Source organism: Toxotes jaculatrix, chromosome 7 (assembly GCF_017976425.1).
Source record: "Toxotes jaculatrix isolate fToxJac2 chromosome 7, fToxJac2.pri, whole genome shotgun sequence".
Taxonomy (NCBI): Eukaryota; Metazoa; Chordata; class Actinopteri; family Toxotidae; genus Toxotes; species Toxotes jaculatrix.
In genome coordinates, this window is record NC_054400.1 from 8797935 (window position 1) to 8814779 (window position 16845).

Below are 16845 nucleotides of genomic sequence, written 5' to 3' on the forward strand. Positions count from 1 at the left end.
AATCACATTCTTGGTAAAGGAAAAAAAAAATCTTTTCAGTACACCAAGTTGGGTCCTGAAAGTCTTCTTTTTGATTTAATTCCCGTTTGAGCCAGGAGTAAAAGTTTTTGGATTTTTTCTTTTCAATTCGATCGGGAGGGAAATCCCAAATCCTCATCTAGTGTACCTAGAATGTATCCAGCATGCTTTTTCTTGCGACAGATGGAAAAGGTCCGACATTAAGGTGCTAATTTAATCCTTAATACTCAGGAGGTTTTGGAGGCAAGTCTACGAGTATGACTCTGTCTATATGACACATGTGAGTGGCTCTGTTTTCTCTAAAAGTCAGACACTGAGACGTCCAGGAGCCCTGGACATGCAGTGATAATGAAAGGGAGGGAAGGAGAGAAAGTGCGGAGGGACGGGGGGGTGGGAGGTTCCCCCAGCCCTTGTTACATCAAATTAAACAAATGGAAATGTTAACAGGAGTTACATTCTCTTAAGGCTCCTGACAGAACACTATCCCTTCCATCAACAAGTACAGGACAGCACTGAGTGATGATAATAATGATATTTGGTGTGACCCATAATGATGCATTTATAAGGGTCTTTGTCTTTAATAACAGGAAAAGCCAGCTAACAACACTGATTTCTTTTTTTATATATGTCCCTGTTTTAAAAAAAAATCTAACCAGCATGCACATGAATGTGATTGGTAGACAGGAACCAGTCACTGCTAAATAGAGAAGATATCACAACACATCACTGCTGAATGGACTGAGAAAGAGTTGCGGGTACCCTGGCAGGCAGTTGCTGGCAAGTCAGGCTTGACATGTAGGTTATCCTGGACAATGCACTCATTGTAGCTGCAACCAATGCCTTTCTGTGTCAGAGAGGTCATTAGAAAAACAAGTTAGTCAGAAAAACTGCTGGAGTGTATCAGGAAAAGAGGTGAATCAGAGGGGTCAATCCTGCCATCATTGACATTATTGTTGTCATTTCAACCTTCATCAGTTCACATTTCTAAATACTGAAAACAAGTTATGGTTGCAAACTCATTTATTCAATACTGAAGTAAGCAATACAGTTGACAGCAAATATTTCAAAATAAAAGTAATGAGAATATTTAAAAATGGCCAAAGCAACATTGTTTGCATTTTCAAAATGAAAGAGTTCTTCCTGATGCAGACAGCAGCATGTATATGTACTGTATATGCAGCATCCTTTAGGAAACTGTCACATTGTTAGCCTCCCCTTTACCCTCATGGGCCAGTAGCACTCTATGAATGTTCTGAGACACAGAGAGGAAAAAGACAGACAGAAATGTGAGAGATAAATCAAAGTTGAAAAAAAGAAAGAAAGGACACAAATGGAGGGGAGGGAGAGAGAGATGAAGAACGAATGTGAACCTTCACGTAATTTTGTCAGCTTAAAAAATAAGCAATGAGAATATAAATGCATATGATGGTGGAAGGTCTAGGTGACCACTATGTCTGACTGATCGCAGCAGCAGAGGACAAATGGTGTGTTATTCTGGATTCTCATCTAACAGACACTTTGGTAGGGGAACATATAGCAAACGCATGATAAACAAATAAAGACTTACTACAAGCTGATACTGTGTTGCGGTCTCCATCATGCCCTGGATCAAAGGATGCTCAGACAGAACGGAGAAGGGGACACAGTTCTCAGACTTGTAGCCCAGCTCTGTGAATATTTGCACTAGGAGCTAGAGGGCAGCAGAGGTAAACAGTATTACCAAGAGGGGAGAGTTTCATTTAAAAATATGGTTAATAATTGTGGTTAGAAATTTCATTTTCAATTCAATTTCAATTTCAAGTACAGACCCCTTAGCATTTAAAATACACTAAGGTATTACTAAACCTACAGAATCAGTAGATTAAAACTATTGACAATTTAGCTTTGGTGTCTTTATCAGCCTATTGACAGTGAAATGATGAGAGCATAATAGAAAACAAAATATTTCTGAGGGAAAATACATTCTGCTGAACTGGAAATTAAAATGTTCATCTTTAAATACATTTCTTCTTCCACCAATCTTTCCTTAAGTAATCCAGCCCTTTATTTATGTACTTTCTTAAAAGCCCAGTTTAAACTTTTACAATACCTCAGTTTGCTCCTCCTGACTCAGGCAACCTGGAGGGAAAGGGCTGCCGTCTTTCATCTTGGGGATTTTGTGGCAGATGACAGCAAGGAGAGCAGGGATGGACACTTCTGGCTCCACCAATGAACTGCTTGATGCACACAGAGTCTCTTCTTCCTTGCACTCTCCATCAAGTTCTGAGGAGTGGAGCTCCGTAGCTTCTGCTATACTGGGCATAGACTGTATACACAACACACAGTGATACTGTCCTGTTGATGTGAAATAGTTTGTACCAAAGAGAAACATTAACACTCACGTTTCATTCAAAAACAAACAACCAACCACTAGAGACCCATGCTGCTGCATTTATATATCACTGGTTTCTATTATAATTCTCAACCATCTGAGCACACTGGTGACAGAAAACAATAAATAAGAAAATAAAGCGCTTTTTGCAATAATTCCAAGGAGAAACTTCATTCACATTTCTTTGTACATTAATTTACTCACCTTGACCAGATGGCCCGTTGAGGAGTGTTTAAGATGCTGTCCCAGCACTACACTAAGTGCCCTGATGAAGCCCTGTCCGGGGTTAGGATCGGCTGCAAAGTACTGCAGCATGGACACGTAGTCAAGTTGAGGGGGAGAGAAAGAATGGTCTGCAAACAACTCGAAAAAGAACTGAGAAGGAAGAACAAAGACCAATGTCACTGTCAATTCATTTCATTTTTTACATTTTAGAGCAGTTCATTTGGACATACAGTAAACATAAGACTTTGGGTTTTGATCCCTTTGAGGTTTAGAACAAAATGGATGGTACTATGATGACAGATGTATCTCCTATAAGCTTGTGTTTTAGGTTAATTCTTTTTGCAATAACATGCCACTGAGAATAGATGAAAAGCCCTTTCAACCCCTGTCTTTTATGCTGTTTGTGTATTATGAGCACTCGAATTTTCCCTTTCAGGGATAATAAAAGTTTACCTTGACTCTGAATTAAGCTGTCAGTCATTGGAGGTACTTACCTTGCGTAAGTTAGCCAGACGGTCATAAGGTAGAGGCTCAGAGGGGTCCTCAGGGATGGGCTGCACACTCTCACTGGGAAACCACAACTCTGTCTAATGAGGAAGAAGGAAAGAGTATCTTAAACATTTTTGAAAAAGTATTCAACATATACTAAATGTGTCGTCACACTGATTTGAACTCAGGTCTGCTTGTAGAAATAGAGTCTCAGTACACAGTAAAGCCACAAGAGCAAAGAGGAGCCATGGTCAGGTGTGTGTAAAGACTAACCTGTAGGTACTGTTCCCTGCTTATATAACCTGTGTTGCCAGTATCTGCTGCCTTAAAACGTCGTAGCACCACCAGCAGCTGTGTTAAAGACGGAAATGGCCACGGGAGGGCAGCACTGAGCAGAAACCGACGCCAGTCTACAAGCTCATCATTGTCCATTAGCATAGACACAATCTCCATCAGCTGGGGACAGGAAAGAAAAGAATGGTGTTGCCGTGAGCTATGTAATGTGTCGTTTGTTTGGCTGATTAGACTATGTGAGTATCGGAAAGTATTGTTCAGGGAGGTTTTGTGTCTTGCTTTGTTTCTTCTGCACTGGATTGTAGTCAAGTGATGTGTAATTATGTAGTTATTTGGTTTTAAAACTTTTTTGACCGCTGACTCAAATTGCTCATAAACAATCTACCTAGCTGGATTGTTTTAATATTTGGTGCTATGAGGTAAAGAGAAAAGTCATTACTATCCAACTTTGTGTCTTGACTGTAATACTTTGAAGAGTACCTGCGTTTCATTCTTGTTGATCCAGGGCTCAGGCAAGGTGTTTCTGCCCATGTTAACAGAGGTGATATCCCTGAGCATACTGGAGAACTCACAACTGGACATGAGGCCTGAAAGTCAGAAAGGAAGGAAAAAGGATCGATGGGTGGATGAATAATCGGACAGCAAGATTAATAGACCCAGTCACACCACAGCTTGTCTCCCATGTATGCACCTGATGGACCAGCATTGCATAGCTGTTGGTGGAGTAATTCCAGCTGTGTGATGGTCGGGGTGGACCGTGTGGGTTTCTCCAGAGGAGGTGGACGGGGAGGGGGAGCCTGGCTGGCCACCATGTGGTGGTCTCCATTCAGATAGAAGTCAGTATATCGCTGGTGACGAGAATATAGAGCATCTTAGAATGGGAAGAGTGAGGGTTAAAAGAGACTGCAGCCTATTGTCAAATGTCACATACTGGAAGAACAATTCAGACTATAGTAGCCACCCTCTGACTTCTGAGCACCACACTATGCCTAACTGGGGTAGATGCTAAAATTTTCTTGAAATAAAAAATCAATACAATTAATAAGTCACTACATACCAGCACTAGTTCAAACTGCAGCTTGGCACCAGCCTCTATGTGGTGGCGAACTACTTCTGTCAATTGGTCAATGCTAGAAAAAAGGAGACAGACACATAAATTATCACACATATCTTCTATGTGTAATTAATGACCAGGCATAAATGTGTTAGAAATGGCTCATTCTCAGTGGAAACTAAAATCCACGACTTTTAACAAGCAGCATGTATTTTTATATTCTGAATTAATATGTATAGAGCTTTCATTAATGTGGATATCTTTCATGTTGTGTGACTTTTTTTTGCCAAAGAGGTAAATAAGGAAATACAAAAAGTAACACATTAGTCCAGCAATTAAATTCTGAGGGCTTACATAAGTACATACATACCCTGTATGTACAGACTACAGTAAAGGGCATTAAACAATAAAAAATAGACAACATATAACACACACTGATCACAAACAACAATACTAATAAAGCAGGGACAGCAATGCAGTGATAATGCTATTGCTATTTAAATCACATTCATGTCCTTCTATATGCACATATGGTCCACACCACACTATACCACACATGAACCCACACTTTTATTGTACCATACCTCTTCATTTCTGCAAGATAGTGTGCCTCTAACCACTTCTCCATACTGCTAAACACCTGTTCTGCTCTGCTTTGCAAGGTTTGCACTATCGCCAGACCATGACCTTTTATCAGTGCAATGCGCATCTTTGCTGCATTCTCTGGAAAACACGCATATGCACACTCAGAAACACAACTATAAAGGCATATTCACCATGTACACACCCATATGTATGTATGTGCACAATTGCATATGCACACATATTAAAACAGTCATAACCCAAGTGTTTTTTTAGAAAACCACTTGGCAATTTAATAATAAATTTGACAATATGTGAATATGGCAGATAATCACATTTTCCAAATCTGTTAATGTGTGTGTGTGTGTGTGTGTGTGTGTGTCTGTGTGCATACCCTCGTGCTCCAGCACAGCTGCATATTCTTTATGTATTTTGTTTCTGACTTCTTGATCATGAGTCTTCTCTGCTTTTTTGTCCTCAGCCGGTGCAGGGCTGGGTGCTGGAGGTGGGGACGGTGGACCTGGAGGAACAAGACGGGGAAGAATATAATGACCTAGAATATCTACGGAAACATACAGTACACGTTAGGGGGTACCTCTCCAACGATTTCTTAATACTAAGACATGCCTTTCTGTTTTTTTTCTGATTGCTTTCCTTTTTTTGTCTTGTTTGCACTTGCAGTGGGCCTCTCTTTTTCTTGTGGTTTCTCCTTTTGCTCTGTTGTCTCCCCCTGGTGGGCTTCTGCTGACACCTATACACAGATATGACCCATACATGTCAGGAATGGAAAAAAAACCCCATAAAATGCTCATACAAACTCTCACACACAGAGCATTACCAATTTGCTGATGGCCCTGAGTGCCTCCTCATAGTCAGAGACAAGTTTCTCATGGGGTGGCTAGAGTGAGAGAACAATGAAAAGGGTCAGTATCTCTTATTGCAAGATTGTAATGCTGATAGCATTTCACCATTAATATCTTTCTGTAAGTGTCAGAGAGTTTGGTTAGTTATAAGGTATTCCACTACAAACTACATTTAAGTTAATTAAAAACAACAAAGAAGAATTGCCTTATAAGGTAGCACAGCCTAAGATCGAAGGGTATATAATTTCTACAGCAGTCCTTTACGTTATAGACCATGAGAAAGACTAAATCAACCAAAGTGGATGAAAGGTACATAAAAAGATGCAGGAATGACCTGAACAGGTTCTGTCTGGCCCTGGTCTTTCAGCTTAGAGACCCGTCCTGAGGAGTCAGGATGTCTGGGAAGGAGCAGAACACTGGTAAAGAGGAAGAAACTGTTTTTGTGTGTATATGTTTGTGCTGGGCAAAATTTAGATTGTGAGGAAATGACAACATCCGTTTCATCTATCAAACAACTTAAAGGAAAACACTGTGTTCGATAGTGCTTTTCCCTTACAGCTTAGTTTTCCCCTTTTCCTCTCCGTCATCCATCTGACTACACACACTTGTGTCTGCTGGCTCAGCACTGGTGGAACAAAAAGAAATTTTCACTTTCTCCACTCATTATCCTTCAACTATTCACAAATTTGTCATTTCAATTTATTATCTTGTATTAATATTGTTATGTTGCGATTAAAATTCTTGCCTCTCATCCTGATCCCTAATTTTTGGGATGCTCAGTAGGGGGATGCAGGCAAAGTCGGAGGGTGGCTCAGGCAGCACTTGTTCGCACATGCTGAAATAGTAGACCCTGAGAATACAGAGGGTCTCCTGGAAACGGTCCAACTCCACCTATATAACACACACAAACAATCCAAGATTGTTGTTTTGACAACCCCCCCCACATAAAAAGAAATTTCTGTTCAGTCAATAGGTTACCTGCATGAGCATGGAGTGGTGGTTGATGAGTACAGCAGTGTGGTCCTCCAGCCAGCTGTCACACATGAAAGAGGCCCTCTCTTGCTCATCCTGATCCTTGCACTTGTCACTGATGTCCCACAAATTTTCACGCAGTTCCTGTACACATTTCACAACACGTCCACATATTTTATATTTTAATTTTTAAGCTGGTTTTCACACAATCTTCATAATAAGCTTAAGAATATTTGTACTGTATAATATAGCAAATTCTTCTTACATCGAGTCTCAGATGTAGCTCTGCTTTGGTATCCTCATCTTCTCTCATATCATCAGGAATGCTGTTGAAGTTCTTCTGCCACTGAGACACTAACTCCTGCTTGGAGTCTGGACGCACCAGGTAATGCTTGAATTCCTCTCTACATATACAAGAAAGTGGGTAATACTTATAGTAAGAAATATAATATTTATCACAGATACTTTTTTCCATTTCATCTGATATAAATTCTCTTTCATTTGTGAAATATTTCTGGCAAAGAAACTAACTAACATATGAACATTTGGGCCACATCCTATTGTACCCAAAAAATAAGAATAACTATGATAGCCTGTGATTGATACTGTGTTCAGAGGCTAATTATAAATAGTGAACTGTATCTACAGCTATAAACGTATATCTAGTATTAGAGGGATAAAATGAGGGATAAAATCAGGATTAATGATGAATCCTCAGCTACAGAGATCAAATATAGAAATGGGGAAAAAACAGAAAGGTGTTCAACATGCAAACAGTTAAGTGCTTATCTGTACTAAGAATACCTGATGTTGAAAAGGTGATGAGTAATAATAGTGCTTTGTGAGCGCAGCTGCTGCATCACTGTCTTTATGTTGTTCACGTAAGAATCACACACTGTGTCCCAGTGGGGGCATAGAAACTCGGAGATCTCCTACAGATCGAGATGGGGATGGGAAAAGAGCACAGCAGGGGGCATCAGAGGATAATGAGAAAAGTGTAATGCACCAGAGACGTCATGTCAGACATGACATGTATTTTCACATAACTGAAACGGAAAGTAGGAAAACACAGGTTCGTAGGCTAAATCATGTTAGAGCGCCACCTTGTGGCAACTCAGCCAGCGGTTGCATTTGAATGTCGTGTAATATGTCAATGACAAAACAAGATTTTTCAGGGAAGAAAGAGATTACAAGTGCACTTCCAACTCTGATTAGTAAAACAAAACATAAAAAGAAGTCATATCCTACTGGAGGAAGGGGTTCATCCACATAGACCCAACTGGATGAACCTGGACAGGGAGAGGCAGATTCAGGTGGGTTCTTGGGGACTCCCTGAAGGTCCTCATTGATCACTGAAGAAGTTGATGTCTTCCTAGAGTGCCCTATTGATTAGTCAAATGTATGTAAATCATCACTATAACAAAGTAAATCTATACCTATTGAACGTTAATCAATGAATAATCATAATATCATATTAAGTGACTAAATGAGATTTAAAAAATGATAGTGTTGACAGTGGAAGGCAATTTAGTGTCATATCACCCCAAAACACCCCAGACACTGATAATGATATTAAATTACCTTATGAAAGTCACTCAATATTCTTAAGTGTTATATTATGAAAACTAGGAACCATTAATGTATGACCTTATCCTTTGGGTTAAATATTTTTAACTTAGTCATTTCAGTTCAGTACATTTGGAACATAAAATGTTTCTTTACTAAGAATGTAAATACACCATCCACACAATTTTTAGTTGTAAAATATGTCTAAAACAGACCATATTTATTGTCAATAAATATCATTTATAAATCATCTCTACGCGAGATCAATTTCTTTTGTGACCAGACGTGACTTTGTAATCCACAAACTAGTGATCAAATCACCTTTGGGTGAGTGTGTGTTGGATTTGGAAAGTGAGTTCACACTTTGGGTTGTTTCCCCGTTAAGGCTGGAATCGGACTCTGTGTGGCCTGGGACTTCGTCTGTGAGGGCTGGAGGTTGGTCTACAGGTGGAGGACTGGCTGAAGAGGAGGAGTCTGGAGCTTTCTCACTGCCCAACACATCTCCAGCAGGAGAAGCAGCAAGAGCTGATGAGGGAATATGTTGGAATATTGTAAGTAAATATTTGGTTGCTTTCAGAGAGCATATACTGTCTAATACACCATAGAAGAAGTGAGAATTGATCAGCATCTTATTTTAACCTTATTTTTTTCAACTAATCTTATGGACCAAAGAAGAAACTGATTCTGAACTTAAAGGTAAAAACACAAGAACTTGAGTCTACTAATTCGCTTAGTACTAAAATGACAACCAGTTACCTTCCTGTGTTTGAATCAAAACTTGCTGCAGGACAGACTCAACTCTCTTGTATAGTTCCTCCTCCACTACACTGGCATCAACACGGACCAAAATCTTTTGCTTTTCACCAAACCATTTCTCCAGTTTTGGCCAGGTGTCCTGAAAAGCTGTGATCCTGGGGATGGGGTGGGGTTGTTAGATATTAGTCACATATGGTTGTCAGGCAGCAGCAGTAATATATTGATTTCAGTTACCTTCGCTTTTGTTTCTTCTTTCTTACCTGTGTGGAATCTGTGCCAGATACAAATTTTTGTCTGTGATATGGGAGGTTGTATCAACAGCAGTATCTGTATCTGCACCAGGTTTGAGAAAAGGAGAACCCCATAAAAACACAAATGTACAATTTACATTTGACTAGTTACTTTTGTATGTATACATGCGCACACTATAACATATAAGGTTTGGGTGCACACAGATAAACAGCAAACCCCCACCAGTTTGACTGAATGCACGTTCGACCACACTCTCATCAGGGATATCCAGCAGCAGAGCCAGGTCCAATATTGGAGCTGGAGGTGGCAGAGGTTTGGGTGGATCAGGATCAGCAGCAAGGTTCACCCTGCTGCTTTCAGCTATATTCCCTACATCTACAGACCCACCCAGGGCTTTCTCTAGCAGGTAGGCCTGGGTGATGTCCACTGGAAAGCCATCCAGTATCCAACCTGACTGAGCTGGAACCTGCCTAGTAAGAACATAACAATTTAAATCTCTAGAAAGTGTTTGTGGGATTTGTTTATTTTGTCCACACTGTATATTAAAGTAATTGTATAATTGAGAAGCCTCTCAAATATTGAAATGAATTGCATACGGTAAAACTGAAATAAGACAATTAACTAAATCTTATCTATAGTATTTTATAGCAATACAGATTATGTGCTTACCTGATAGCCTCCACTATGATGTCTACTAACAGCTCATTAGGGATGGGGTTGCCTTTTCTCAGCTCTTTTTCTGCAGCTGCTCCCTGCATGGCCCGGGTAGACAGCTGGATAGGGGACACATGTAAGAAAGTCATTGTTTTATCACTGGGGAAAGGAAATTTTTAATCAGGTTGGTTAGTGATACAAACTGAATAAAGGTTATGTTATGTATAAGTTAAGCACAAAATGTCAAAAGTCAGAAAATCACACATATATACGTATACAGAAAAAACTCTTACTCTTATGTCACTGTCTCTATTTTCCTCTGGAGTGCCAAGGTCTATAAAACAATGAAATAAAGAATGACACATATCACATCAAACAAGCAAATGTGTGAAATACTTCATATGCAGTACATTTTTGTTACAAGCATATAAACACGCTGTAGAGACCTACCAGATTTCAGCGATGTGGAGGATCTGAGCAGTTGCTCGGTGTCTTTTTCTCCCTGCTGCTCTGTGACCTGTAAATTTTGTCCAAATGTATGTGACTAGACAAAATAAAAAGGGATACTAGTGAAAGTACAGTATTGTTATACTGTATCTGACTAACCTCCTCTCCGCTATGGTAAGCATTCAGCGCCTCCTCAATCAGTGTGTCAGCTGATAAGACACAGATGCCATGAACTAAAGCAGAAAACAACACACATTCTCAGCATCAAATAAGATGTGCAAACTTATTCCAGGTTTGTTTTTAATATATGGTTAAAACCTAACTAAGTGGTGTGTCGTGTTGTTGTGTGTGTATGCTTGCATCTTTGTTGGGACTGCATGCCTTCTGCAATCTTGGCCAGGCAGGTGGTCTTTCCAGAGCAAAACTTGCCCAGGACGCATGCTTTCAGGGTAAAGTGAGGAAATGAAGGTGAGGAGGGCTCCATGATGGGTGGATGAACAATATTCCTCAGTCGCGAGACAACATGTCCAAGAATGTTGTTGTTGGTTGGGGGTAATTTGGTCTCCCCTGCCTCTTCTGGCCATGCCCACTCACCTGCCATGTTCTGACAAACATAAGGCCAAGATAAAGAGGATCTTTAACATTTAGATTGTTCATGGCTTCCGTTCAGGCATAATTCAAACTGTTTCAGTGTCAAAATATGTAGCTTGGTTGGCTTTCTCTGCTTTATGTCTATTTATGCCTGATACTGGTAGAGAAATGCAAATGCAAATGTGCGAGCAACCACACGTACAAGCATAATTTAAAATCACACTGCACTCGTGTCTCAAACTCACAATGTATTCGTCATAGTCCTGGTTGTTGAGTATCTCCTGCTTCTTAAGTTCTACAGGATCTAGTGGGATAGAGAAGCCATACCCGGGCTGCTGGCCCTTTATCGGCTCATAGAGAGGCAGACCACTGAACAGCAATTCCTTCCACTCTCTCATCAGCTTCTCTGGAATCAGACTGGACATGACAGCAGAAAAAAATGACAGGAGACCAAGCCAGATTTAATAAGCAGAATTGTGGTTAAAATGATATCTGGAAAGAAAATTATGACAAAGACACGCACATCCCAAAAGCCAAGAGGATGGGTGCTTGATCAGAAGACATCTAACAGTAGCTGAAAATAGTCAGATCTGCTCATCAAAGAGTTCTCATTGAAGGAGTTTATTTTTATTTTTACTTCTGCAGACTCCTGCACTCAGAGAAATCTGAGGATATATTTAATTTCAACCACTTCTAAAATTAAATCAGGATCACACATTTGAAAATGGTTTGACCTGCTTGAACTACTTAATTTACTGCATATCAGGTAGCTATCTGGACCATACAGTACTTTTTAATATCCTCCAATTTGATTCAAATCAAACTGCTTGACTGAGCCTGAAGAGGATTAAATTTATCTGTGTTTCAAGAAGTGGTTAATCTAAGAGCAGATGATCTGATGTAGTGGATATCTAAAAACTAGGGAGGCATGATACATACATAAACATAAGTAAATATTGAGAAGGGTTGTGGGGGCAGTGTTTATCTGTGGTATAATGTATTTGACCATGAGAAGAAGCAGACTGGATGTTGACATTTCCTAATTTTATTTGACCATTGGTCAGGAGTACAAGACTGTTTCTAGTATTGGTATTTTTTTCACAGACTTTGGATTTGCATCTGAATTAAGCACTGCACTGCAATGCCTCAGATTTAATACAGTTCATAAAAGAGTTCATCTTATGTAAGAAGTCAAGAAAGAAAGAAAGCAAGAAAGAAAGAAAGAAAGAAAGAAAGAAAGACACAAACAAAACATACTTAAACCAGTACTTATAAGGCATGTTCTGTTGGTCCTGTCTATTTTTGTTCTGAAGATTTAAAAAAAAACCTATATAATGTAATATACACTTTGTGCTTGAATGTGAACCTTACTCAAGCATAAATAAATAAACTTGCAGACACATCACTTCTTCAGTCCCATCCTTCAGATCATGAACTTTTTGTGATTATAATACTTCAATTTTGAAATTCCCACATACTCATTAATTCACTAACAGAAACATCGGTTTGGTTGTTTTAAGCCCAAATACCGAATACATGTTTCTACAGAATCATTAAAAGCAATTGTGTTACATACTTTGCAGTGAGCAGTCGATATTCTCCAACCTTGGTGGCCAAGTCCACTATCTGCTCCAAAATGTCCTTGCAGCTTTTAAAGTGCTTCTTGTATCTGCTCTGAACTCGCTCAGCAGCAATCCTGTTTAAGAGTTCAAGCTCCTTTTTGATCTCTTCGGCACAGTCCAACTTAGCCTGCTGAGCCAAAGCCTACACCGGGCCCCAGTGAAAAAGATGGAGTGAGTGGAGAAGGCATGATATAAATATTCCTGCTAATCACCACTGTTGTAAGTAATTACGGACTATGAAAGATGTTACACTGGACATTTCTGTAATTTAATTTTTGCAATAGGTGGATTAATGAAATTGCAGGTTACAGAAAAAGAATGGAGATTTTAATCATTTTTACCTATTGTATAGCTGATGTTATACAGTAGGTCACAGTTCATTCAGCTTTCTAGTTTGCCAATAGATACGACATCAGTAATACCAATCTGAGACTTAATCACATGAGAATCTGCTCTGGAATTGCCTGATAAATTCCTTTAATAACAATGCCACCGTACCATTGACCACACCATACTACAACATACTATACACTTAACACAGTCATGTACAGTATAAGTGTGATCACTGAAAGGACTGAACAGATAAATAGACGGTGGTTTATGTCATGATTCATACAGACTTACTTTACCATTTATCTGTCCCTCTTAAGTCTCACCCTCTCTATCTTTCTTTTCATAATACCAAATACCCTGTTGATACTGTACAAACTAAATCCACCCTCTCTCCATTCTCCTTATGACATTACTCAGACTTTCAGTGATACAGCCTAATACAAAGCAGCAATAGAGAGTGTTATTCTTCTTCCATATTCATCCTATCTCACCGCCTCCCTCTCCAGAGTCTCCTGGAAGTCCCTCTCTCTCCGCTGCTGGTACTGCTGCTCTCTGAACAGGCGGTTCTCCCGGATCACCTCCTTCTGCATACGTATCTGGAGGAGCTGAGATGCCAAACGCTGCTCCTGCTGAGTCTGACGTGTCAGGCGCTTCACCAGCTGCTCCTCTCGCCGTGCCTCCTGCAAGGTGGGGCAGAAGTAGCTGATCAGTTGACTGATGAATGACTAAACTTGAATAACTAGAGAAATAAACAGACTGCACCGAATAAATGGTCACACCACCTGAGTGGGTATCTATCTCTATTAACATTTCTCGGCGAGAGGAAAAGTGTCACCTCTCGATCTTCATGGGCCTTGAGCTGCTCCACCAGGAATCTGTTGCGTCTTTTCTCTCTCTGCTCACGAGCTACAGCATTCTCCTCCAGCCTCTGTCGGATCTCCTGTATATACTTGCTGTTAGATTGCAATATCAGCTTAGTTCCACTTCCAGGGGCCTCACAGCCCTGGATGCTGCCATCAAGGGGAAAATCCGCAGGGATGTGCTGACCACTACAATTGATATGGTTCAAATCACACATTAACTCATTGTCAGTATGTATGATCGCCACTGTCTCAGATTGCTATAATACACCATACGCCATGATACAAACATTTAAATGACATAATGCAGCATAAATCAAATATTAGTTTAGTGAATGTTGCTTTTTTCTCACCTTGAAGAGGAAGCAAATCCAGAAGTAACCAATTTCTTCATGTTTGTCTCAAACTGGGCTATTTCAGCCTGGACTGTCTGCATGGACAAAATGGAAAAAAATTGCTGCATTACCACAAAGACAAACAAACCCATGTCACTCCTTTGTTTTTAATTTTGACACAGGCAACAAATGTGATGTGAAAAATTGATTCAACATTGTAGCATGACAATTGCCTTAGAGGTAGTGATGTATACAGAGGGTCATTAGTTGATTCCAAGGAAAACTTTGGTAGAGAACAAGAATTAGAAACATCTCCCCTCTGTAAACAATGAGCTGCTGCTAAACAATAACATGCTATTGGATTTTAGAAGTTCAGAGAACATCTGGTAAACTTATCAACAAACACTATGTTCTTGGGCCTGCATTTCTAAAGTTATGTTAAGGATTTTTTCATCATGTGCTCAACAGACTCTGGTGACCAATGTGAGTTTTTGAGGGGACATCTACCAGGACATAAGGCCCACTGTCAGCAAGCATAAGCCTCTAAAACCTCTGTGGGAACCACTCTATAGCTAACACTATGTTAGCAAGACAGAAATGTAATTCCCGGTTAGTAAATTATCACTTTATTTAATCTGGATCACACCTGTGCTTGTCGTTGTCTGCGCTGCAACTGCTGCTGCTGCTGTCGTCTCTTCTTTAGGTTGAGCTGCGAAGTGTAGGGTGGTGGGTTGGGTACCTGGACAATTGTGGCCTGGTTACAAGGCATAATGCCATTGTACTTCAGACGGCACATCTGCACCTGCAGCAAACAGTTCTCCATGTCAGTAACATGATTTTCTATGTATTCCATCATCAAGACACTAGGGCTTATGTGTGGGTTTTCATTAAGTACTGTAGTATTATAGTAACATCCAGCACCAAAATACTGACTTGTAACTGTGTTACATGAGACTGAGAAAAAATGTGTCATGTTGATAAAGATGTTAACTGTAGACTGCCTAAGGTATGGTCATAAATTTGGATCTTATGTTAACTGAATACAGGGGTAAAGTATTAAAATACTGTACTGATAAAATTGCACTTTCGACAGTCTCTAGTACCTTCTCAATATTCTTCATTCCCTTCTCTTCTTGTCTCTTTTGCTGAATGGGATGGGTCGTGACAGACCTGTCGTTCAGTTCCTGGCATTTCTTCTCATAATGCTGAGAAATTTTCTGCAGCTTCAGCTCTGCATCACGTTTCACCACCTGATGCAGTCGCTATATAGAAAGACAGACAGTAACATGATGGAAAATACATGTTTTTGGAGATACTGATGTTTTGCTAAACTAATAATGTGAAATTCAAACATAAAAAGTATTAGAAGTTTGAAAGACTAAAAGACAGAGTTCTCATACTTCATCATATAGTTTTTCAATAGCTAGACCACTCATCTCAATAGGTCTATAGATCAAAACACACTTTTATCCATATACATTGACCCCAAACCGTGCACATACTACAAACACAATACATTTAAACAGCACCCCTTACATCAGAGAAGATGTCATGCTCCTTTTTGTGCAGGCCTGAATTGGCTGCTGGCTGCATGATTTCCATCATTGCCCCGCTGATTTCTGCTCTCTTCTTCTTTTCAAGTGAGATGTAGAGTTGGTAAAGGAGGCGTGTGGCAACACCCTGCTTCTCCTGCATCAGTTCCTGGACTGTGTTTATGTCGAAGGAGATCCCCAGTAACTGGAGAGTAGGCTCAAGGCGCGTAAAATTATTCAGTTTGGAGATTGAGGTGCTATGGGAAAAGGAAAGAAAAAGGTTAATAATTCTGAACCCTTTAAATGTGTTAGGAGTATTAAGCAGCAGTTAGCTATTTTTCCAGTAACCAAAATCAAGATCATGGATGAACAACTAGAAAAACCAAGAGAGAAAGAGAGAGCAACTTACTCTTTCTTCATAAACATACTGAAATCGTTCTGCAACTGATATTTATGCAGAACCTCTCCAATGAGGTAACCATTGGAGAAATCCTTGGCAAAGGTCTTTGGGTCTGTGAAGATGAACATGCAACCATTTACGCAAACAGTGACAACATTTTCAACATGTAATAATTTTTAACTTCGTTATCTACCTTCTTAAACAGCTCTTACATTGTTCTCTTTGCCTTTTAGTGCCCCAAAGGATTACGGCTAACGGTAAATAAAGCGTCGAGTTGCCGTTCACGTTGCCATAATGAAGCTAACAGGTAGCATGTCAGGCTTGTAACTTTAGTCACACTTACCAACGGCTTTTGTCAACTGGAGCTCCTGGTTCAACCACCTGCACAATATATCCGACATCTTCTTTCTTTTAAGTTCGACGATATACTACCAAATAATTTACATGCTACTAAGTAACAGTATGGCTCTTTAGCTCGCTAATAAACTGACTGAAGAACAGACTGAACCGAGGAAATCCCTGTGGTGAACCGTTGCCACGGTGACACGTCAACAGGGTTGCCCAGCGTGTTTCAGGAAGGCACTCATGGGAGCGGGAGGGCCAGCTTACCCTGGATCAGTTTTCATTTT

At 40.0% G+C, this 16845-nt stretch overlaps 1 protein-coding gene across 1 annotated transcript; it reads right to left on the bottom strand.

Annotated features, from left to right (window-relative positions):
- Positions 1 to 1118: 1118 nt before the first annotated feature.
- spef2 (sperm flagellar 2) lies at positions 1119 to 16687 on the bottom strand. The gene is made up of 39 exons (XM_041042561.1): positions 16560 to 16687; positions 16226 to 16328; positions 15821 to 16073; positions 15388 to 15546; positions 14931 to 15086; positions 14303 to 14379; positions 13925 to 14138; positions 13581 to 13769; positions 12711 to 12898; positions 11380 to 11551; positions 10925 to 11147; positions 10703 to 10776; positions 10547 to 10613; positions 10384 to 10430; positions 10112 to 10215; positions 9665 to 9912; positions 9451 to 9517; positions 9191 to 9345; positions 8822 to 8959; positions 8117 to 8196; positions 7673 to 7800; positions 7134 to 7272; positions 6875 to 7012; positions 6642 to 6787; positions 6453 to 6521; positions 6231 to 6312; positions 5872 to 5931; positions 5661 to 5784; positions 5428 to 5553; positions 5036 to 5174; positions 4455 to 4527; positions 4089 to 4245; positions 3878 to 3984; positions 3377 to 3559; positions 3109 to 3201; positions 2594 to 2764; positions 2108 to 2323; positions 1586 to 1708; positions 1119 to 1270 (listed from the first exon to the last, which is right to left on the bottom strand). The coding sequence occupies exons 1-39, from the start codon at positions 16615 to 16617 to the stop codon at positions 1205 to 1207; spliced, it is 5112 nt and encodes a 1703-aa protein (XP_040898495.1). The 5' UTR covers positions 16618 to 16687; the 3' UTR covers positions 1119 to 1204.
- Positions 16688 to 16845: the final 158 nt, after the last annotated feature.

Excerpts from the sequence above, each read along its gene's own strand:
- spef2 (XM_041042561.1), bottom strand. The coding sequence starts at position 16,617 with ATGTCGGATATATTGTGCAGGTGGTTGAACCAGGAGCTCCAGTTGACA. Across the intron at positions 7,013-7,133 it reads AGCTACATCTGAGACTCGAT|GAACTGCGTGAAAATTTGTG; the intron begins GTAAGAAGAATT and ends AAATGTGTACAG. Across the intron at positions 3,560-3,877 it reads TCAACAAGAATGAAACGCAG|CTGATGGAGATTGTGTCTAT; the intron begins GTACTCTTCAAA and ends TCCTGTCCCCAG.